The 24,822-nt window shown below is 41.5% G+C and overlaps 1 protein-coding gene across 1 annotated transcript in view; it reads right to left on the bottom strand.

Moving 5' to 3' along the window:
* SLC17A7 (solute carrier family 17 member 7) overlaps positions 1–24,822 on the bottom strand; it is a 141,728-nt gene that overhangs the window by 18,520 nt on the left and 98,386 nt on the right. The window contains exons 4-5 of the mRNA XM_069742628.1: positions 7,082–7,196; positions 2,042–2,129 (exon numbers count right to left, since the gene is read on the bottom strand). Of these exons, the coding sequence (XP_069598729.1) occupies positions 2,042–2,129; positions 7,082–7,196 (203 nt within the window). The remainder of the gene's footprint in view (positions 1–2,041; positions 2,130–7,081; positions 7,197–24,822) is intronic.

Genomic DNA, 24,822 nt, shown 5'->3' with positions numbered 1-24,822 from the left:
CCAGAATCCTTAAATGGAAGAAATTTGGGACCACCAGAAGTCTTCCTAGACCGGGCCGTCCAGCCAAACTGAGCAATTGTGGGAGAAGAGCCTTGGTGAGAGACCTAAAGAAGAACCCCAAGATCACTGTGGCTGAGCTCTAGAGATGCAGTAGGGAGATGGGGGAAAGTTCCACAAAGTCAACTATCACTGCAGCCCTCCACCAGTCGGGCCTTTATGGCAGAGTGGCCCGACGGAAGCATCTCCTCAGTGCAAGACATATGAACGTCCGCATAGAGTTTGCTAAAAAAACACATGAAGGACTCCCAGACTATGAGAAATAAGATTCTCTGGTCTGATGAGATGAAGATAGACATTTTTGGTGATAATTCTAAGCAGTATGTGTGGAGAAAACCAGGCACTGCTCATCACCTGCCCAATACAATCCCAACAGTGAAACATGGTGGTGGCATCTTGTTATGGGGGTGTTTTTCAGCTGCAGAGACAGGATGACTGGCTGCCATTGTAGGAAACATGAATGCGGTCAAGTACATAGATATCCTGGATGAAAACCTCTTCCAGAGTGCTCTGGACCTCAGACTTGGTCGAAGGCTCACCTTCCAACAAGACAATGACCCTAAGCACACAGCTAAAATAACAACCTGACCTAAACCCAATTGAGCATCTCTAGAGAAGCCTGAAAATGGCGTCCACCAACGTTCACCATCCAACCTGACGGAACTGGAGAGGATCTGCAAGGAAGAATAGCAAAGGATCCCCAAATCCAGGTGTGAAAAACTTGTTGCATGATTCCCAAGAAAACTCATGGCTGTACTAGCTCAAAAGGTGCTTCTCCTCAATACTGAGCAAAGGGTCTGAATACTTATGACCATGTGATATTTTAGTTTTTCTTTTTTAATAAATTTGCAAAAATTACTACATTTCTGTTTTTTCAGTCAAGATGGGGTGCAGAGTGCACATTAATGTTAAAAAATGAACTTTTTTTTAATTTACCAAATGGCTGCAATGAAGCAAAGAGTGAAAAATGTAAAGGGGTCTGAATATTTTCTGTACCCACTGCATATACATAGTGTTTGTAATGTGTGTATATATGAAGTCTTTGCTTTGTGCATATATGTATGTAAGTGGCGTTTGTGTCTTGTGTATGCAGTGTTTGTATTGTATGTATGGAGAGTGTTTGTACTGTGTGTGCAGTATTTCTATTGTGTATATGTAGTGTGCAGTATTGTGTGTGTGCAGTACTTGTATGGTGTGCATGTAGTTTGTATTTTGTATATATATGTAGAGGTTTTTAATGTGTGCATGTAGTGTTTGCTCTGTGTTTCGGTGTTTGTGTGTAGCCTATAAATATGACTCCCCATTTTCCTTAATGCCGGCATTACTTTTCAGACACTCACAAAGCCCCTAAGGAGACCATAACCGGCTCTTTCCAATCAATGGCCGTGCATTATTAATGTTATTATTTTTAGAAAGCCAAGAGGACTGTTCTTCCTTAACAAAACCATTTTATACAATCTATTTCCTGGTATGCAGAACGTTCAAATGACATTCACAGAAACATCTCGACTCTATTTTTATAGAAGGTGTAAAAAAAAAGAAAATTGTGAAGTGCTAAAACATTTTCCTCATAAATAAAAGATAAAGCGAGTGAATCTCTCATTTGTCCATTTCTGTGCAGTTAACAATTCAGCAATTTCATAGCTTTCTCTGACAGCAATATGGCCGACAATACATCTCTTGCACAGGCTGCCATCATGCTTTACTATAGGCTTGCATAACAATACATTTTGTTACATAGCTGAAAAGTCGCAAAAAAGAATTAAAGAGGGAAAAATGAGCATTTTTGTAATTTCCGCCAAATTCATGGTTTGTATTGTGCCATTTTGAAGAATCTGGGACAAAAGACGACAATGAATACTATAAGACAAAAAACTTACTTTAATAAATTGCAAATGCTAAATCGGGCCTTAAGGGTTTAAATAAACATTATATACAGTCTCATTAAAGGGACAGGATGTAAACTGGGTTGATACTACATTACCACAGAACGCTGTTGTAGCCAGTCTACTGCGCTCCAAGGGTGGTGCCCACTTGCTCCAGATTCCATGGCATGCCGGGTATGTTACTCCCTTAATCATAAAAAAGAACATAAGAGAAAAATAGATAAAAAATAAAAACATTTTTTTCAATAATTTTGTCCAGCATGGAAAGGTATGAAACTTTGCAAATCACTTTATTAGGGGGATGTATGAACAGGGCAATACTTCTCTCCTCCTTTGAGTGTTCTACCTGTCAAAACAATCTCCTGCAAAAGCTTCTTCCTGGAGTTAGTGAGTTACCCTTTCACTTCCATCATCTGTACTCCAAATAGTGAGTTACCCTTTCACTGCCATCATCTGTACTCCAAATAGTGAGTTATTCTTTCACTGCCATCATCTGTACTCAAATAGGGAGTTAAAATTTCACTGCCATCATCTGTACTCCAAATAGTGAGTTAAAATTTCACTGCCATCATCTGTACTCCAAATAGTGAGTTACTTTTTCACTGCCATCATCTGTACTCCAAATAGGGAGTTACCCTTTCACTGCCATCATCTGTACTCCAAATAGTGAGTTACTCTTTCACTGCCATCATCTGTACTCAAATAGGGAGTTAAAATTTCACTGCCATCATATGTACTCCAAATAGAGAGTTACCCTTTCACTGCCATCATCTGTACTCAAATAGGGAGTTAAAATGTCACTGCCATCATCTGTACTTCAAATAGAGAGTTACCCTTTCACTGCCATAATCTGTACTCCAAATAGAGAGTTACCCTTTCACTGCCATAATCTGTACTCCAAATAGAGAGTTAACCTTTCACTGCCATAATCTGTACTCCAAATAGAGAGTTACCCTTTCACTGCCATAATCTGTACTCCAAATAGAGAGTTACCCTTTCACTGCCATAATCTGTACTCCAAATAGAGAGTTACCCTTTCACTGCCATGATCTGTACTCCAAATAGAGAGTTAACCTTTCACTGCCATAATCTGTACTCCAAATAGAGAGTTACCCTTTCACTGCCATAATCTGTACTCCAAATAGAGAGTTACCCTTTCACTGCCATAATCTGTACTCCAAATAGAGAGTTACCCTTTCACTGCCATAATCTGTACTCCAAATAGAGAGTTAACCTTTCACTGCCATAATCTGTACTCCAAATAGAGAGTTACCCTTTCACTGCCATGATCTGTACTCCAAATAGGGAGTTACCATTTCATTGTCATAATCTGTACTCCAAATAGAGTTACCCTTTTACTCCCATAATCTGTACTCCAAATAATGACTTACACTTTCACTGCCATCATCTGTACTCAAATAGGGAGTTACCCTTTCACTGCCATAATCTGTACTCCAACTAGAAAGTTACCCTTTCACTGCCATCATCTGTACTCCAAATAGGGAGTTACCCTTTCACTGCCATAATCTGTACTACAACTAGAAAGTTACCCTTTCACTGCCATAATCTGTACTCCAAATAGGGACTTACCCTTTCACTGCCATCATCTGTACTCCAAATAGGGAACTAAAACTTCACTGCCATGATCTGTACTGCAAATAGAGAGCTACTCTTTCACTGCCAACATCTGTACTCAAATAGGGAGTTACCCTTTCACTGCCATCATCTGTACTCCAAATAGGGAGTTACCCTTTCATTGTCATAATCTGTACTCCAAATAGAGTTACCCTTTCACTGCCATCATCTATACTCCAAACAGTGAGCTACCCTTTCACTGCCATCATCTGTACTCCAAATAGGGAGTTACCCTATCACTGCCATCATCTGAACTCCAAATAGGGAGTTACCCTTTCACTGCCATCATCTGTACTCCAAATAGGGAGTTACCCTTTCACTGCCATCATCTGTACTCCAAATAGGGAGTTACCCTTTCACTGCCATCATCTGTTCTCCAAATAATGAGTTACCCTTTCACTGCCATGATCTGTACTCCAAATAGGGAGTTACCATTTCACTGTCATAATCTGTACTCCAAATAGAGTTACCCTTTTACTCCCATAATCTGTACTCCAAATAATGACTTACCCTTTCACTGCCATCATCTGTACTCAAATAGGGAGTTACCCTTTCACTGCCATAATCTGTACTCCAACTAGAAAGTTACCCTTTCACTGCCATCATCTGTACTCCAAATAGGGACTTAAGGTACCGTTACACTAAACGATTTACCAATGATCACGACCAGCGATACGACCTGGCCGTGATCGTTGGTAAATCGTTGTGTGGGCGCTGGGGAGCTGTCACACAGACAGCTCTCCAGCGACCAACGATGCCGAAGTCCCCGGGTAACCAGGGTAAACATCGGGTTACTAAGCGCAGGGCCGCGCTTAGTAACCCGATGTTTACCCTGGTTACCATTGTAAATGTAAAAAAAAAAAACACTACATACTTACATTCCGGTGTCTGTTGCGTCCCCCGGCGTCAGCTTCCCGCACTGTGTAAGCGCCGGCCGTAAAGCACAGCGGTGACGTCACCGCTGTGCTCTGCTTTACGGCCGGCCGGCGCTGACACAGTGCAGGGAAGCTGACGCCGGGGGACGCGATAGACACCGGAATGTAAGTATGTAGTGTTTTTTTTATTTACATTTACAATGGTAACCAGGATAAACATCGGGTTACTAAGCGCGGCCCTGCGCTTAGTAACCCGATATTTACCCTGGTTACCAGTGAACACATCGCTGGATTGGCGTCACACACGCCGATCCAGCGATGACAGCGGGTGATCAGCAACCAAATAAAGGTCCTGATCATTCCCAGCGACTAACGATCACCCAGCAGGGGCCTTATCGTTGGTCGCTGTCACGCATAACGATTTCGTTAACGATATCGTTGCTACGTCACAAAAAGCAACGATATCATTAACGAAATCGTTATGTGTGACGGTACCTTAACCCTTTCACTGCCATCATCTGTACTCCAAATAGGGAACTAAAACTTCACTGCCATGATCTGTACTGCAAATAGGGAGCTATTCTTTCACTGCCATCATCTGTACTCAAATAGGGAATTACCCTTTCACTGCCATAATCTGTACTCCAAATTGGGAGTTACCCTTTCACTGCCATAATCTGTACTCCAAATAGAGAGTTACCCTTTCACTGCCATCATCTGTGCTCCAAATAATGAGTTACCCTTTCACTGCCATAATCTGCATTCCAAATAGGGAGTTACCCTTTCACTGCCATCATCTGTACTCCAAATAGGGAGTTACCATTTCACTGTCATAAATAATCTGTACACCAAATAGAGTTACCCTTTTACTGCCATAATCTGTACTCCAAATAATGACTTACCCTTTCACTGCCGTCATCTGTACTCAAATAGAGAGTTAAAATTTCACTGCCATCATCTGTACTCCAAATAGGGAGTTACCCTTTCACTGCCATCATCTGTACTCCAACTAGAAAGTTACCCTTTCACTGCCATAATCTGTACTCCAAATAGGGACTTACCCTTTCACTGCCATCATCTGTACTCCAAATAGGGAACTAAAACTTCACTGCCATGATCTGTACTGCAAATAGGGAGCTACTCTTTCACTGCCATCATCTGTACTCAAATAGGGAGTTACCCTTTCACTGCCATAATCTGTACTCCAAATAGGGAGTTACCCTTTCACTGCCATAATCTGTACTCCAAATAGGGAGTTACCCTTTCATTGTCATAATCTGTACTCCAAATAGAGAGTTACCCTTTCACTGCCATCATCTGTACTCCAAATAGGAAGTTACCCTATCACTGCCATCATCTGAACTCCAAATAAGGAGTTACCCTATCACTGCCATCATCTGAACTCCAAATAGGGAGTTACCCTTTCACTGCCATCATCTGTACTCCAAATAGGGAGTTACCCTTTCACTGCCATCATCTGTACTCCAAATAGGGAGTTACCCTTTCACTGCCATCATCTGTACTCCAAATAGGGAGTTACCCTTTCACTGCCATCATCTGTACTCCAAATAGGGAGTTACCCTTTCACTGCCATCATCTGTTCTCCAAATAGAGAGTTACTCTTTCACTGCCATCATCTGTACTCTAATAGGGAGTTAAAATGTCACTGCCATCATCTGTACTCCAAAGTCCTTTCTGATATCAATGCAGCTGGTGGCAGGGAAACCGACTGGGGAAATGTAGGATTTTAGAAGCTACTTACATAAAATTTTAACAGGGATGAGGACAAATCTAATAAGGAGATTTTTCAAAGTTTCACAGCATTCCACGCAGCAACAATTTATTTTTTTAAAAATGTACCGCAATTACTTTTTAGCAAAACTCCTAAAATGGTCTAATGAAATATTGATGGCTTTATTTCAATATTGGTCAAGAAAACAATAATTATGAAAGGAATATTAACTAGCTAGAATAAAAAAATATTACAGTTAGAAAGAATAAAGAAATGTTTTAAAAAAACTAAATGACCAATTCAAAAATAAAGACAGTTATAAAATTAAAAAATAAAAATCTGTTATGGTTGAGTCTGTTCAAAATTGAAAAATTAATTACCGTAACTCATGTACTAAATGTAGTAAAAAGAAAAAAAACAAGTCAAACGTCAAAATTGCTATTTTTTGAACATTCCATTTCCATCAAAAACGCAGTCAAAATATTGTAGAAACCACAAAATGTTATGCCCCCTCATATAAAAAAAGAATCAAGCCCTCAAACAGGTTTATTGTCGGAAAAATAAAATAGTCTCTGAAAATGTCCAAAAAAACCTTTTACATTTGACATCATTGTAATCGTACTATAAAAATACAAAACAATGGCAAAATTGTGGGGTTTTTCAACATTTCATCACCCCTTATAGCAAATGAATCTTGCCATTATATTGCTAAGTCATTGATCCAAAAATAAAAAAGTAGGGAGAGTAAAAAATGTAAGTGCAAAAGCTGAAAATGGTGTTAAAGGGTGAGAATTGCTGTTTTTCTTTTCTTTTTTTTTTTCAGCATACTCTTCTTTTATTTTTATCAAGGAATTGGAAAAGCCCTTAAAGGAAATCCTTAATGACTCTATATTTACCTCTACTAATCCCTGCAGGATCCTGACGAAAATAACACACCCATAATGCACTCTGGCAGCTGACGGGATTAACATATTTAACGTTGACGTAGCTACTATAGCAAATCCAAACACCCTGGGAAAAAAAAGAGAAAATCATTAAATGCACAATCCATTAATATGTGCAGAATTTATGCTGTCTGCATCCCAACATATGGAACATCAGGTTTTAAAGAGGACCTATCAGATCAAAAGTCGCCACCTTTGGCTTTGATTTTATTCCCGCTACTCTCCTGAGGTTCTTTTGTTGTTTAAATCCGCCATACGGTTCCAGAGATATGGGCCTTTACATTTGGTGCTAATTTGCGTGGTGTTTACAGAGGGGCATGGCTCACAGGATAATTATGCAGAGCCTTGAGACACGCCCCTGAGGATCCTGTGAGTAATGCCCTATTGGTAAGAATTAGCAGCAAATAAAAAAGGTCCATATCTTTGGAACCGTATAGCGGATTAAAAAAAAAGCAGAAAATTCATGGGAGCAGTGGAAATAAAAAAGGTCTATAATTTTGGAACCGTATAGCGGACTAAAAAAAAAAAAGAAAATTCGTGGGAACAGTGTAAATAAAATAAAAGCAAAAAAAACTGATCATTTGTAACCTGGAGATAGATCCTCTTTAAATATTAACCAAAGACTGCAATGTAATCCATAATTCTGGTCAATGTTACAGTATTACCACACTATGAAGAAAATTATTCTATTCTTTCTTAAAGGGGAAGTCTGCTGTAGACGATCCCTTTTAGTTAATAGGATACTTTGACAATAAACTGATCACTGGCAGTAGTATAACTTGAAGCTATTGAGCCGGTGTTAGAATCTGTTTTGTTTTGACCATCCGCCATCTTGTGGTTTTCTGGCTGCTGGTCTTTTTTCCCTGGTGCTGGGTTGTCTTAGGTCAGGTGATTGTATCACCCTTTATTACCCAGCACCTGCCTCCCATTCCTTGCTGGACAACAGTGTTATTCCGCTAGAGTTCTGGCTAGGCGCTTAGACAGCTTTCTGTCTTTCATATTTTGCAGTTCTGGGATCTCTGGTTCTGCTATCTTTTGCTTCTGTTCTGTTTCTGTTCCAGTCCTTAGGGGGAAGGATGCCCCTAAAAGATCTATCTATAGGTCTCCGCTGAGTTTAAACTAGGATCGTTGGTGGGTCTATTCGCAAGGGATGGGTCGCCCACTCCATTGTAGGGTTTCAGCCTAGTCTTAGTGCAGGGTCAGCTTTCCCCCTGCTCTCCTAGTTCTGTGCTGCAGTTTCGTAACAGCCTGAAAGCAAAATTTGCGACAGGATCCTCAACTATCACAGGTTTTTATTAATTCTGGCCTTCTAATATGGGCCAAAAGTAGCTTTCAGGGCCCCCCTTGACTCCAAGTCTTGGGTCCAACTGCAACATCTGCATCGATTATATATACGTCCCCTGATGACAGGGTATCACCCTATGAGTTATCAGTAATGAACATCTGGCTTACCTGAGTATTACATGAAAAGTCTGCGGGAAATTTAACAAGTGCTCATTTTTCCTGCAGTGCCTCCCCAGGAAATATTAGGTATTACACGGTGCACATTTAAATTAAAGGCTATTCATGTTATAGATACAGTGGGGCAAAAAAGTATTTAGTCAGTCAACAATAGTGCAAGTTCCACCACTTAAAAAGATGAGAGGCGTCTGTAATTTACATCATAGGTAGACCTCAACTATGGGAGACAAACTGAGAAAAAAAAATCCAGAAAATCATTGTCTGTTTTTTTAACATTTTATTTGCATATTATGGTGGAAAATAAGTATTTGGTCAGAAACAAAATTTCATCTCAATACTTTGTAATATATCCTTTGTTGGCAATGACAGAGGTCAAACGTTTTCTGTAAGTCTTCACAAGGTTGCCACACACTGTTGTTGGTATGTTGGCCCATTCCTCCATGCAGATCTCCTCTAGAGCAGTGATGTTTTTGGCTTTTCGCTTGGCAACACGGACTTTCAACTCCCTCCAAAGGTTTTCTATAGGGTTGAGATCTGGAGATTGGCTAGGCCACTCCAGGACCTTGAAATGCTTCTTACGAAGCCACTCCTTCGTTGCCCTGGCGGTGTGCTTTGGATCATTGTCATGTTGAAAGACCCAGCCACGTTTCATCTTCAATGCCCTTGCTGATGGAAGGAGGTTTACACTCAAAATCTCACGATACGTGGCCCCATTCATTCTTTCATGTACCCGGATCAGTCGTCCTGGCCCCTTTGCAGAGAAACAGCCCCAAAGCATGATGTTTCCACCACCATGCTTTACAGTAGGTATGGTGTTTGATGGATGCAACTCAGTATTCTTTTTCCTCCAAACACGACAAGTTGTGTTTCTACCAAACAGTTCCAGTTTGGTTTCATCAGACCATAGGACATTCTCCCAAAACTCCTCTGGATCATCCAAATGCTCTCTAGCAAACTTCAGACGGGCCCGGACATGTACTGGCTTAAGCAGTGGGACACGTCTGGCACTGCAGGATCTGAGTTCATGGTGGCGTAGTGTGTTACTTATGGTAGGCCTTGTTACATTGGTCCCAGCTCTCTGCAGTTCATTCACTAGGTCCCCCCGCGTGGTTCTGGGATTTTTGCTCACCGTTCTTGTGATCATTCTGACCCCACGGGGTGGGATTTTGCGTGGAGCCCCAGATCGAGGGAGATTATCAGTGGTCTTGTATGTCTTCCATTTTGTAATTATTGCTCCCACTGTTGATTTCTTCACTCCAAGCTGCTTGGCTATTGCAGATTCAGTCTTCCCAGCCTGGTGCAGGGCTACAATTTTGTTTCTGGTGTCCTTTGACAGCTCTTTGGTCTTCACCATAGTGGAGTTTGGAGTCAGACTGTTTGAGGGTGTGCACAGGTGTCTTTTTATACTGATAACAAGTTTAAACAGGTGCCATTACTACAGGTAATGAGTGGAGGAAAGAGGAGACTCTTAAAGACGAAGTTACAGGTCTGTGAGAGCCAGAAATCTTGATTGTTTGTTTCTGACCAAATACTTATTTTCCACCATAATATGCAAATAAAATGATAAAAAAAACAGACAATGTGATTTTCTGGATTTTTTTTTCTCAGTTTGTCTCCCATAGTTGAGGTCTACCTATGATGTAAATTACAGACGCCTCTCATCTTTTTAAGTGGTGGAACTTGCACTATTGCTGACTGACTAAATACTTTTTTGCCCCACTGTATATCAGATCACCGATAGGAGCTACCATCTCTACTATCTCTACAGATTATGATCATGAGCCGGAGCCTCATGCTTATTATTGAAAAAGCTTTTATTAGTTTTTTGGGGTTTTCTTAAATCGATTTTTAAAGCCAGTATCTACTATTTAGACAAGAAAACAAAGTTCTTTGCATTTGACATGACCTACTAATACAAGGTTGAACTTTCAGTTACATAGACACGACAAGACGGATTAGGAAGACGGGAATCCCAACCGAAAGCTGATGAGATAAGTCGTCTAAGGTGGTCAAGAGTCAACAGTTAAACTGGATCTGTCAGCTTTATATATACTCCTATGTACAGGGTAGTATATTAAAAAACCATGCACTCCTATGTATAGGTCAGTATATTAAAGCTATGAGCCAAAATGGCACCAAAACATTGCACCACTTTTTGCTGCACCATTTTGGCTACTAAAATTGAAGACCTATAGGTAGAGGAGCAACTATCACGGTCGCAGGGACAGCGACAGTGACCACAGCCGAGTCCATAAGTATAAAAACAAATCACTGAACTTTTCCAGGTAATTGAGATTTTCCGCCAGGCTGATCAAAATGTACAAATCAGTGTAATTTGCTTATTTCTATCTCGTTCAAGGGACTTGTTTTGACTATTCGTATAATTTCTTGCTGAAATATCATATTTGTTAATGTTTATTTTGACAGTAAAAAAAAAATAGAACATCTTTTTTACCGGCAGAAATAAACGAAATAATTAAAATTGAGTCTTCAGCTTCTAATTGTTGTTTGTTACGAGCTTTCCTAATGTCTCACAGTCTTCATCCTAAGTTTGTCATTGAAATACACGTTGCGTAATTTACTTTTACACACTTAACACCGTAAACAATCAACGACTAGATTTTAGACTATTTTTCCCCATTTTAGACATTTATAGAATCAGATTTATTTCCGCAAGGCCCCAAAGCTCTACATGCCGAAGTAGCCAGCACCAGAGGATGGATCCGGGGTAGGCTGCCACTTCTGCTTAAGGGAGGGTCTCACACTGGCTACCCCACAATCTATGAGAAATGTGTGTATGAAGTAGGAAATCCCAAAGTAGATAATTACTTCTGGGCTCATTACTCCTGCACTGTGACACCACTGCCTGCTTTATACCTGCGCTACAAAAGCATTGTGTTTGTTATCCGTGTACCATGACATTACTGTGTGTATTATTCCGATAGTGCAATCTTAATGTATGTATTCTCCTGTACTGTGACATCACTGTGTGCATTATCCCCATATTGTTACATCCCTGTGTGCATTATTCCTGTAGTATGAGATCACTATGTGCGTAAGTGGAAGCAGTGATACCCCTGAAGAGCCCTTGCGGGATGTGACCATAGTGAGGAAAGACTACCATTTGCTGGTCCTGTGCAATCAGGTGGAACCAATTTGTACCAGAAGAATTGCAGGAGGAGCAGCTTTATGTGTTGAATCTGGTCAGGTGACTCGAAGGACAGAGTTCTGGGATATAAAAGTCATGCAGACCAAACCGCAGGCAGATTTGGCTCCAAGAGGAGGGGAGGAGAAGACACAGACCAGGGATGGTATGGAGGCCAGCGTGACAGGCCTCGGCGGGAAGTCTGCACCACCAAGGTGCCGGTAACCACCTGACAAGGTTAAGATTCCATTCGGGATGACCTAGAGTTCCAGCTGTGCCAGTCAAGAACAGGACCTGCGCCCTACGCTGGTCAAGACACAGACACCAGACGTGGCATGTCAAGAGCCAAGCCTGAGTCATCTCCTCTCCAGGCAGACGGTCAAGCAACGAAGATCCGAAAGGAGACGACAACTAAGAGGCATGCCTGCAGTTAATGAGGGATAGCACTAGTAAGCAGGGCCGTCACTTCCAGTTTTGACTTATGACACCGGGGCTGGCCGGGAACAGGACATCAGTTTGGGAGGGGGCCGGTTGGTGCGTGCAAGACTTATTTCTGTATTGTGACATCACTGTGTGCATTATTGCTGTACTGTGACATCAATATTAGCTTCTCATACGGGAAAGTTGGTCTACCATCTCAATAAGTTCTTATTTCATATAATGAAGCCTTGGTTGAATAGTTGCAGTTTTTTACTATTAAATATAAATTGTTAATTTAATGCACGTTGCCATTGTAGATGATCTGCCTATATTTCCGTATACCGACTATGTGGTCAGACACATGCAGGTTTGTATAGATGTATTAGGCAGTTTGTCGCTGTGAGCAGTAGCGGGTTAATTCTTTGTTCTTTTCTATGTTAACAAGTGATTGCGTTTTTCACTTACTCCGAGAACCGGGAACAGATTAACACTGGCAGATTGTGTGACACAACCACTGTGAACCGAAAATGCACAAAACTTGGATGTCTTACAGAAATCAATCCAAGGGTTTGTACTAACAGACCACGAATGGCAGAACATCAATGCAGACCCAAGTCTATGGTTTGTAACCTCTTTTCGTCCTTCAAGGACCAAGTTGCTTTAAAGCTCAGTAGTAGAGATGGGAAAATTAATTTTGATCCTAAGCAAATTTTTAGGAATTTGCTGGCCCTGGCGAATTCAAACAATTTTTTGCAATTTGCTTCCAATAAAGTGCCTAAAATAGTAGCCACCATTTTATACAAGATTATGTAAGCCAGAGAAGGATCACATAGATTTGGGTGGACTTCACAATGACGCAACGCAGCTATCACAGCACAGAGAATTAATAGAGACTATCATAGCCTGTATAAAAGCAGAAACAGGGAATGCAGCAGCCATTTTCTGGTGAATCTGAACAGTTAGAGGAAATCACAGCTTAGCTGTGGAGATAATGGAGAAAGGGTCATAAACAAACTGCACAGCATTTTGATTTTTTTTCTATACATTTCAGCTTTGTACCATGATTGCAATAATTTTGTTTAATGCAGTGCATGTCATGGGGTTCCATAACATCATAGATTTCAATGGAAAGAGACAAACACATGGCCATATTTCAATATAGACTTGGCTGTGGGTGGCCACACCATCAGGAAGAACTTCTGTCCCTTGGATAGATGGGTGGGGTTCTAGGATAACGATATAACATAAAGTTTCACTGCCGCAGCCTCTGCATTCACCCTGAAGTGAAGCATCAACAGTGACATAAGTTTCATGGGTTGGGATAGTCCCTACTCTACTGAGCATGCGTTGGTTGTCAATTCTGACGTATTCTTGTCAGTGGACACTATTCTTCTCAGTGCAAAGTGACAGTGCGCTCTCCCACCAGCTCTGATGAGACGTGATGAGCAGGCAAGAGAGCGCACTGTCAGTATGTATTGTAAGGAGACAAGTATGTAACACACATTTTTTCATGGTGGCTATCTTGGAGCCATTGTAAAAAAAATAAATGGCTTAAAGAACAAAGCATTAAACTACTTGTCCAACTTCAAAGATATTAACTTTGAAACATTTGACACACATTTATGGAAACCCAATCAACTGTTACCAGATAGTGTTGCTAAAATACATTTTATTTCTTTTCTTTCTTGCCTAGATAGTTCAATAACACACAGTGTGTGTCACCTGAGGAGCCTAGGGGGCGCTTGCAGGGAGCCTGGAACCGAGCGCAGGGAGTGTGAGAGCTAAAGCACGCAGTGTGCACAGGATCTGACACTAAACAGACACGTGATCATGGGGCGGCGGAGCTACTGCGCGTGAGGATGCAGTTGATAGCGAAGCATATGGGGAACAAAACGTAAACGTAGTCAAATGGAGAGCCAAGGGTCAAAGCCAAACGAGAGTGATGAGACAGCGAGTGAACCGAGACGAGCCAAGGGGTCAGAGAACCAGGAAGGACAGGACATTACAGAGCAGAACACAGAGGCAGAAGTCAGGGGACGAACCGGGTCAAACACAGAAAAGCTCACATGCACAGAGGCACAACGATTACAGATGAGTAACCTGGGTCAGCAATCCCTAGCCGAGTAAACAGAAGTATCACTGACACTTGACCCAGGAACTACAAGCATTAAATAGCCGCCCAAGAAACAAAGAGAGGCAAACTATTTTAACCCTGACCTGACCAGGACGGAGCCTGAACCACCCCGTCCTGAGTCATGATAGATAAGTTATTTTTCTTAATATTTTATGGCTCTACACTTTCTTTGCCTCCTTGAGTGAGAAGACTTTTTGGCAGCCTATTGTTTGTATAGTTATGATTTTTTTATCCTTCATACCTATCATGAGAGTGGTTTTCTAACAAGTAAGGTTTGTGCACAGCCTACTAAATGAAGTGTTCAGTGTCCCGTAAACTGTAATAAGTAAGAACTAAGGGGAAAAAAATGACTGCAAGGTTCTGCGGCATCTAGCATTATTGACTGGACTTGGTTTTCATCCTGCTGCTGCCTCATTAATGCAGTTTTGTTGAATTGGCAGAGAGATGAAGAAGGGAATTCTAAATAGGTAATTAGAATACATCAATACCCTGTGGCCCTGTACTATGCATGGCATGTACAGAAGTGAACAATCGCATGGCTGGTCTCATTATGTGGTGCCTTAGAGCCCGAGTATTAAGATACCTAGACATACCATGATCCCTGTTCTCCATTATTGTACCTGGATAGCTGTAACATAGTGTCACCCCAGCCTGTACACATGGACAATACTGTAATCAGGCTTACATTAGCATTCCTTGCCCTGTATCTAGTGGGGGCATCCTTGTCTTTGTTCCCCTGCAGGGGGCATCTCCAATACACAAACCTATAGAGGGACTGCAGACAGGGTTTCTGGAAATTTCTTATTCTTTGGAGCTATGTTTAAGGGGGTGGGTGTTGGGATCAGCCCTTTTGTTGGGCAGAGATACTAAGGGTACCGTCACACATAACGATATCGTTAACGATATCGTTGCTTTTTGTGACATAGCAACGATATCGTTAAGGAAATCGTTATGTGTGACAGCGACCAACGATCAGGCCCCTGCTGGGAGATCGTTGGTCGCTGCAGAAAGTCCAGAACTTTATTTCGTCACTGGACTTCTTGCTGACATCGCTGGATCGGCGTGTGTAACACCGATCCAGCGATGTCTTCGCTGGTAACCAGGGTAAATATCGGGTTACCACTATACAGTTGTGCTCAAAACTTTACATATTCCGGCTGAATTTCTGAATTCCGTCACCGCTGTGCTTTCCGGCCGCTGTGCTTACACAGGGCAGAAAAGCAGAGCGCCGAGGGACAGACAGCGGAAGGTAAGTATGTAGTGTTTGGTTTTTTTTTACTTTTACGCTGGTAACCAGGGTAAACATCGGGCTACTAAGCGTGGCCCTGCGCTTAGTAACCCGATGTTTACCCTGGTTACCGGCATAGTTGGTCGCTGGAGAGCGGTCTGTGTGACAGCTCTCCAGCGACCAAACAGCGACGCTGCAGTGATCCGGATTGTTGTCGGTATCGCTGCAGCGTCGCTTAGTGTGACGGTACCTTAACAACTATTTATTCAATTAACACAACTAAAGTAAAATTTAGACAATGCTATTTACACTCTATCGTTCTATTCATTGAACAACCATTCTCGTTGCTGAGATCTTAAGTTCCACTGTCTCCCCATTGTCTGCGTACCCAACCACTAACCATGAGTGGAGAAAACGTTTTGGTGTCATCATTGATATTCTCTAAAAAAAGGTTAAGAAAGCAAAAATTCAGCCGGAATATGTAAAGTTTTGAGCACAACTGTATAGTGCCAAGTATTGCTCATATAAGAGGGTGGTGGCCCACCGGAGGATTCTCTTGTTCGCCTGTGGGCCAGTCCATGCCTGTTTACACATGCAATATTTGCACAGCCCAGCTTCCAACACAATATTTTGCAGATATGCTTAATGCTGGGATCCATCCCATCGTAGTCTTTGCAATTTTTGTATGCTAAATGTGGATATCGTTCATATGAATATGAACATCTAAACCTTCAGAAAAATTCTAAAACTGTGAAAGAAACAACCACGGGATTTTCGGCAGCTGGAGATAGTTGTGTAGGTGCCATGGTAAAGTACATGGACTCTGGAGAGTTGGCTGATACCTTAGAATTTAATATCTCACTGGTGATTTTCACCTCATCATCCTCCTCTAACACCTCCACCGCCATACCGCACAGGAAAATAAATTAGGTTCTGTATGACGAGACTTCAGCTCAGTCTTTTTGATTAGGAAACCTGTCAAGAACATTTTACCGTTTGAGCGATTCGGGGAAGCTCCAGTGTCATGTGTTTGCACTCATATAGATTTTAATGAAATGACTCACCTTACATCAGTCTACTTTTATGAGCTTCTAGGCAGTTTTTGGTTTCCATACTGCATTATAATTAGATACTGCATATAGGCATATACCATAAGTGCAAGAGTAATGTATAGCTGTACGTTATACAATGCTATTTAATGGCTAATTGTAAGGTTAAATAGATCGACATAGACTAGTTTTAACAATGGCATCATTACAACAGAAATAATGGGCATCCATCCACTCCAGTGCACTCTGCTAAACTCTCTGATTTTGGGACTTTTACATGTGACATTGGCTTCATGGAAGAAAGCATGGAGGCTGACTAGTGGTGCATGGGATCCACTTAAAGGGACTATGTCAGAACAAAATGACTGTTAAAACCAAGCACGTGTGCTCGGTGCACCATGTTGTGGCCAAACATTTAAATGCACTCTCCAACCTACTTGTTTTCCATCTACCTCTGCCATTTTTTGGCTTTACGAGGGAGTAGATAGGGGGAAAACAAGCAGGTGGGAAGGTGCACATAAATGATTGGCCACACCATGAAGCACTGAGCGCTTGTAATTGGATTAAACAATCATTTTGTACTGACAGACTCCCTTAGATCTCCGTCCTTTACAATGTGGCTCTATTGCAGCTGACATAGAGTTGATGTACCATATTTTGTGTCTTTTGCCTGTTTCCTCCCTACTGTGAGCCAAAACAGAGATGTTTTCACTGGTGGACACAGACAGAAGATGGCCCCTGTGCAAGAACAGTATATTGGCCCTCTGCCTTCTAATACCACATCAGAATGCTCAATTACACCTGCTTTGGAGGCAGTAGTGACCCCCTTTCCTCTTGGGCCCCTGTGAAGCTGCACAGGTTGTGCCAATGATATGTCCACACTCTGGATTCTCTGTATGAACAGCACTCATTCTGCTGGACTTGAGCTATTACAAGGATGGCAATTTCCTCTGATTTTATTAAAGGAGTATTCGCATGTCATGAAATTAGTATAGTTATCATGGAAATAAGCAAGTTTGCAGCTGACTTTCTTTTTCTATCTATTGTCATCCTCCTGTAATAAGAATTTTTATCTTTCATAGTGTACCTAGAGGAGCCTTGCTGACGAGAGCCAGAGCTACCAGAGATTGGCCGAGTATGCACAGGAGTTAACTCATAAGATACCAGACATCTTTCTCCAGCCCATATATCCTACAACCAAAAGGAGTAAATATGACCCATCTACATATAAGATACAAATAATAACACATTTTATCATAAATATGTAACAATACAGATAAATAAACATAATAAAGACAAGGTACATGCAGAGCTAATGTACATAGGATCTGGGACACTGAAAGTTACACCATAGGTAGATAGATCTGACAGGGGCCTATCACCTCTGAACACAGATCAGGGACGACTAGTATGTCATAGAAAGTGCATAGTGCTTAATTACGTTATCCATCTATTAAGTGCAGCTATTGAACTAGCCCAAATGGGCACAAAGAAACCAATCACCCCTGCCTATCTTACCCATGAATAGGTGCCAGTGTCCGTCCAGCTAGCCCCGACGCGCGTTTTGCGTTAGCTTCCTCGGGGGGCCTAGGGTTCCTTATTTAGGGAATTCTAGGGACTTGTGAGGGTCGAGTTGACGTGGAGTGGGGGCGGAGTGGGGGCGCCTACCGCAGAAAATTAGGGTGCCAACCTCCACTGGCAGGTAGGATTCAGCGCAGTGACTCACTAGGACCTAATAGGTACATAACTTGTCTATTTAATTCGTTTTTACTTGTGTCATGATTAGAGATTTTTAATTGTTGGTTAATAAACGTTATATTTTAGGGATCCTTGTTGTTTAGGTGTTTTGATTTTCATATCCCTGTTTGATATTCTTTGGTGATATGCATCAGTGGTATTTATATCTTTCTCCAGCCTATTGATTTTTTACAGAAGTTACCTGCTCACCTCCCTCCCAATCCCTCTCAGCTCCTGACCAGTTATCAGTTCTACAAAATCACAATCCCTTGGGTCCCTAACCCCTGCTCTCACTTTCCCAAGCTGTGTGCTTGTTCAAAAGCTATGTTGTCTCTATATGCAAATTTAGAGATATAGTGATATCAGTGTAGATTTAAGAACAAACACTGGCATAACATTAATGTGCCACAGTAGCATAAGCTCAGCCATAATAATGAAGGTATTGAGCCGGAATTGTCACTCACGTAGGAGTACCCACCCCCCAACAACAAGGAAGTAAGGGGACTGGGAAGCTGTGTGCTGCTCAAAACACATATTAAGAATACCCCCCTAACTGCTGTCCTTGCACAGGCTTTTGCCTTTGTTAAGCACATTGCCCCATTAACCATAAAATAAGCTTACTGTTGGGGGCAGTTATGGGTTGCAATGATCACATTAGATAATTGGGCGTGCCATCGATACAAGACTGATTCTTGTTTATTTTGCTGGAGTGATGATGTCCCTGAGAACACAACTTCACAAGACTACAGTCACATAGTAAATAAATCAATCTCAGTAACATTGCTGCTTAGGGAATATGTGGATGACCAATAGCAAAAATGAGATAAGAACTGTTCAGCCAACAATCACCAAAAGAAACCTATATTTATTAGAGAGAAAGTTGACATAGTTATACCTAGAAATTAGAACCTTATCCTGAAATATCATGATCCGGTGAAGTATCTAACAAAGAATGTTTGTATCACTAGTTAGTAGTTATATACTAAGACAAAACAGCACTTTATTAGGACAGTGCCGGCGTCCCTACACTTGTCTCCTTCCTCCTCCTCTCGGCAGGGACGTCGGCGTGTTCTTTTATCCTCCTGCGCTGCTCCCGTCTCCACAGAGTCTGCTTCATTCCAGAACCTGCACAAAACACGCAGGTCTCCTAGGAGTGTGCTTAGGGTGCACATGCGTTTTCCCAACTTCTCACAAGGACAGCGCACACACTTCTAAGTATGTCCCCAGCCAATGACTGGGAGATATTCATTTAAAGCACCCGCCCCTATAGGGAGGTGTCTTAGCTACTCTAGCCCATTAGTGTATTTCACGTCCGTCTAAGTAGTAGGATACTTGCACCCATGCTCCCTAATTCTGATCCTGTCCACTTTGTCTGTACCTGATCCTGCCGGCCCTCTTGATCCTGATCTAGTCCATCCTGTTTGAACTCGCTCCTGATCCCAACCTGCCCATACCAAATCCTGATCCTGACCTGCCTGGTCCGCACTGGTTACCATTTCCCTCATACGTCCTACCAGTCATGCAGTGTGAACCCTCCTGCTATCCAGTTCCTGGCTGTCCTGACTCTCCGAGTCCATCCCCGCTTTCCTACACTTCTTAGGGTGTCAGCTGCTGCAGCTCCAGGGTCTGTCCTGTAGTCGTACCTGACATCCACTTGGATCCAAGTCTAACCACACCATCATTAGGCATTTAGGACAACATTGGATCACTCAGAGATCCACAATGAACTTCTGGAGTGAGTTTGCTGCACTGAAAGTAAAGGGGCCGAATAATATTTAAACTAGGGAATGGGGGGAGGGTATTCAATTTATAGGAGGGGAAGATAGTGCAGATTGAGACCTGGGCACAAATAAGGAAGTTGGGGGTGGCGGTGGCATGGGGGGTGGGGTTAGATCAATTAATAATTTAAGAAAGAATAGAGGTGCCGAGAGATACATAAAATGTATGTATACTAATGCTATAGAAGCCTCGCCAACATAATGGAGGAATTAGAATTAATGTTGTTGGAGCATAATTATGACATGGTGGGGATATCTGAGACATGGCTGGATGAGAGCCATGACTGGGCTGTTAACTTGCAGGGCTATAGTCTGTTCAGAAATGACCGAACGGAAAAGCGAGGGGGAGGGGTGTGTCTATATCTAAAATCATCCATAAAACCCATCCTGCGTGATAATATAGGTGAATCTAATGAAAATGTAGAGTCCCTGTGGGTGGAGATAGGGGGAGGGGGAAAAATAATAAATTACTGATAGGGGTTTGTTATAAATCTCCAAAAATAATGGAAGCAACGGAGAATATCCTCGTAAAACAAATAGATGAAGCTGCAACTCCAGGGGAAATCATTATTATGGGGGACTTCAACTACCCTGAAATAGACTGGGGAACAGAAACCTGCAGTTCCAGCAAAGGTAATCGGTGTCTGACAACTATGAGAGACAATTACCTTTCACAACTGGTTCAGGACCCAACAAGAAAGGGGGCACTGCTAGACCTAATATTAACCAACAGGCCAGACCGCATAGCAAACATAAGGGTTGGGGGTCACTTGGGGAATAGCGATCACAAAATAATAAGTTTTCATGTATCCTTTAAAAAGATGTGTAATAGAGGGGTTACAAGGACACTAAACTTCAGGAGGGCAAATTTACAACGGATGAGAGAGGATCTTGGTGCAATTAAATGGGACGATATCATGAGACACAAAAATACACAAAGAAAATGGGAGACGTTTATTAGCATCCTGGATAGGACCTGTGCACAGTATATACCGTATGGGAATAAACATACTAGAAATAGGAGGAAACCAATATGGCTAAATAGAGCTGTAAGGGGCGCAATAAGTGACAAAAAGAAAGCATTTAGAGAATTAAAGGAAGTAGGTAGTGAGGAGGCATTAAATAAATACAAAAAATTAAATACATTCTGTAAAAAGCAAATCAAGGCAGCAAAGATTGAGACAGAGAGACTCATTGCCAGAGAGAGTAAAAATAATCCTAAAATATTCTTTAACTATGTAAATAGTAAGAAACTAAAAAATGATAGTGTTGGCCCCCTTAAAAATGGGTGAAATGGTGGATGAGGATGAGAAAAAAGCAAATATGCTAAATGACTTTTTTTTATCAGTATTTACACAAGAAAATCCCATGGCAGACAAAATGACTAGTGATAAAAATTCCCAATTAAATGTCGCCTGCTTAACCCAGCAGGAAGTGCGGCGGCGTCTAAAAATCACTAAAGTTGACAAATCTCCGGGCCCGGAAGGGATACACCCCCGAGTCCTGCAGGAATTAAGTACAGTCATTGATAGACCATTATTTTTAATCTTTAGAGACTCCATAATAACAGGGTCTGTACCACAGGACTGGCGTATAGCAAATGTGGTGCCAATATTCAAAAAGGGGACAAAAAGTGAACTCGGAAATTATAGGCCACTAAGCTTAACCTCTACTGTGGGTAAAATCCTGGAGGGCATTCTAAGGGATGCTATACTGGAGTATCTGAAGAGTAATAACCTCATGACCCAGTATCAGCACGGGTTTACTAGGGACCGTTCGTGTCAGACTAATTTGATCAGCTTCTATGAAGAGGTAAGTTCCGGACTGGACTAAGGGAACCCAGTGGATGTAGTGTGTATGGACTTTTCAAAAGCTTTTAATACGGTGCCACACAAAAGGTTGATACATAAAATGAGAATAATGGGGATAGGGGAAAATATGTGCAAGTGGGTTAAGAGCTGGCTCAGGTATAGGAAACAAAGGATGGTTATTAATGGAGCACACTCGGACAGGGTCGTGGTTAGCAGGGTTAGCAGTGGGGTACCACAGGGGTCAGTATTGGGCCCTCTTCTTTTTAACATATTTATTAATGACCTTGTAGGGGGCATTCAGAGTAGAATTTCAATATTTGCAGATGACACTAAACTCTGCAGGGTAATCAATACAGAGGAGGACAATTTTATATTACAGGATGATTTACGTAAACTAGAAGCTTGGGCGGATAAATGGCAAATGAGCTTTAATGGGGATAAATGTAAGGTCATGCACTTGGGTAGAAGTAATAAGATGTATAATTATGTGCTTAATTCTAAAACTCTGGGCTAAACCGTCAATGAAAAAGACCTGGGTGTATGGGTGGATGACAAACTCATATTTAGTGGCCAGTGTCAGGCAGCTGCTACAAAGGCAAATAAAATAATGGGATGCATTAAAAGAGGCATAGATGCTCAAGAGGAGAACATAATTTTACCTCTATACAAGTCACTTGTTCGACCACACTTAGAATACTGTGCACAGTTCTGGTCTCCGGTGTATAAGAAAGACATAGCTGAACTGGAGCGGGTGCAGAGAAGAGCGACCAAGGTTATTAGAGGACTGGGGGGTCTGCAATACCAAGCTAGGTTATTACACTTGGGGCTATTTAGTTTGGAAAAACGAAGACTAAGGGGTGATCTTATTTTAATGTATAAATATATGAGGGGACAGTACAAAGACCTTTCTGATGATCTTTTGAATCATAGACCTGAGACAGGGACAAGGGGGCATCCTCTACGTCTGGAGGAAAAAAGGTTTAAGCATAATAACAGACGCGGATTCTTTACTGTAAGAGCAGTGAGACTATGGAACTCTCTGCTGTATGATGTTGTAATGAGTGATTTGTTACTTAAATTTAAGAGGGGACTGGATACCTTTCTGGAAAAGTATAATGTTACAGGGTATATACACTAGATTCCTTGTTAGGGTGTTGATCCAGGGAACTAGTCTGATTGCCGTATGTGGAGTCGGGAAGGAATTTTTTTCCTCAATGTGGAGCTTATTCTTTGCACGCCCCACTTCTCAGTTTTTGAATTTTCACAAAAATTTAAAATAACCAATAAATTTCGTTCAACTTCACAATTATGTCCTACTTGTTGTTGACTCTTCACCAAAAATTTACATATGGTATCTTTATGTTTGAAGCATGATATGTGGGAAAAGGTTGAAAAGTTCCAGGGAGCCGAATACTTTCGCAAGGCACTATGTTAATGAAAACAAGGACATCTTTCTATATAGGGTGCAACTGTAAGCATTTTACCTCTTTTGAAAAATGCCTTTTTTTTTTTGCCATAACCCTACAGACGTACATATGAAGATGAAAGCATTGGAATTTCTTGAGGAATGATAAACATATACTAAATATTATCATAAAGGGATATAAAAAAAAAGTGTATTTCATAGCAGAAAATTCCCATTATGTTTAGCTAACAGTAGAAGCTTTCCCGTCTGCGCACAGCCTTATTAGCTGGCACAGCGGCACTGTCATCGGCTTTGTGATGGCGGTGAGCGCTGCTCTATGTTTAACGGTGTCAGTAGCGGCATGACGTCTCCTTATTGTACCCGGATTCCTCCCTGATGAAAGTGCATGTTCACAACTTGCAGGAACCTTTCTTCTGCTGGGAACGGATAATGGTTGCAGACAAGTTATTGTTCTGTGCAGTACTTTGTACTTTGGTCTTTGGTCAATGTTTCTCCGATATGTATGGCTCACCACCCGTTTGTAGATCAATGTACTGGAGTTTTTCAAACAATACTTTAGTATATATATATATATATACAGTTAGGGCCAGAAATATTTGGACAGTGACACAATTTTCGCGATTTGGGCTCTGCATGCCACCACATTGGATTTGAAATGAAACCTCTACAACAGAATTCAAGTGCAGATTGTAACGTTTAATTTGAAGGGTTGAACAAAAATATCTGATAGAAAATGTAGGAATTGTACACATTTCTTTACAAATACTCCACATTTTAGGAGGTCAAAAGTAATTGGACAAATAAACATAACCCAAACAAAATATTTTTATTTTCAATATTTTGTTGCAAATCCTTTGGAGGCAATCACTGCCTTAAGTCTGGAACCCATGGACATCACCAAACGCTGGGTTTCCTCCTTCTTAATGCTTTGCCAGGGCTTTACAGCCGCAGCCTTCAGGTCTTGCTTGTTTGTGGGTCTTTCCGTCTTAAGTCTGGATTTGAGCAAGTGAAATGCATGCTCAATTGGGTTAAGATCTGGAGATTGACTTGGCCATTGCAGAATGTGCCACTTTTTGGCACTCATGAACTCCTGGGTAGCTTTGGCTGTATGCTTGGGGTCATTGTCCATCTGTACTATGAAGCGCCGTCCAATCAACTTTGCAGCATTTGACTGAATCTGGGGTGAAAGTATATCCCGGTACACTTCAGAATTCATCCGGCTACTCTTGTCTGCTCTTATGTCATCAATAAACACAAGTGACCCAGTGCCATTGAAAGCCATGCATGCCCATGCCATCACGTTGCCTCCACCATGTTTTACAGAGGATGTGGTGTGCCTTGGATCATGTGCCGTTCCCTTTCTTCTCCAAACTTTTTTCTTCCCATCATTCTGGTACAGGTTGATCTTTGTCTCATCTGTCCATAGAATACTTTTCCAGAACTGAGCTGGCTTCTTGAGGTGTTTTTCTGCAAATTTAACTCTGGCCTGTCTATTTTTGGTATT

The sequence above is a fragment of the Ranitomeya imitator genome, chromosome 10, assembly GCF_032444005.1.
Source record: "Ranitomeya imitator isolate aRanImi1 chromosome 10, aRanImi1.pri, whole genome shotgun sequence".
Classification (NCBI taxonomy): domain Eukaryota; kingdom Metazoa; phylum Chordata; class Amphibia; order Anura; family Dendrobatidae; genus Ranitomeya; species Ranitomeya imitator.
This window is presented reverse-complemented; position numbering and strand designations above follow the sequence as displayed.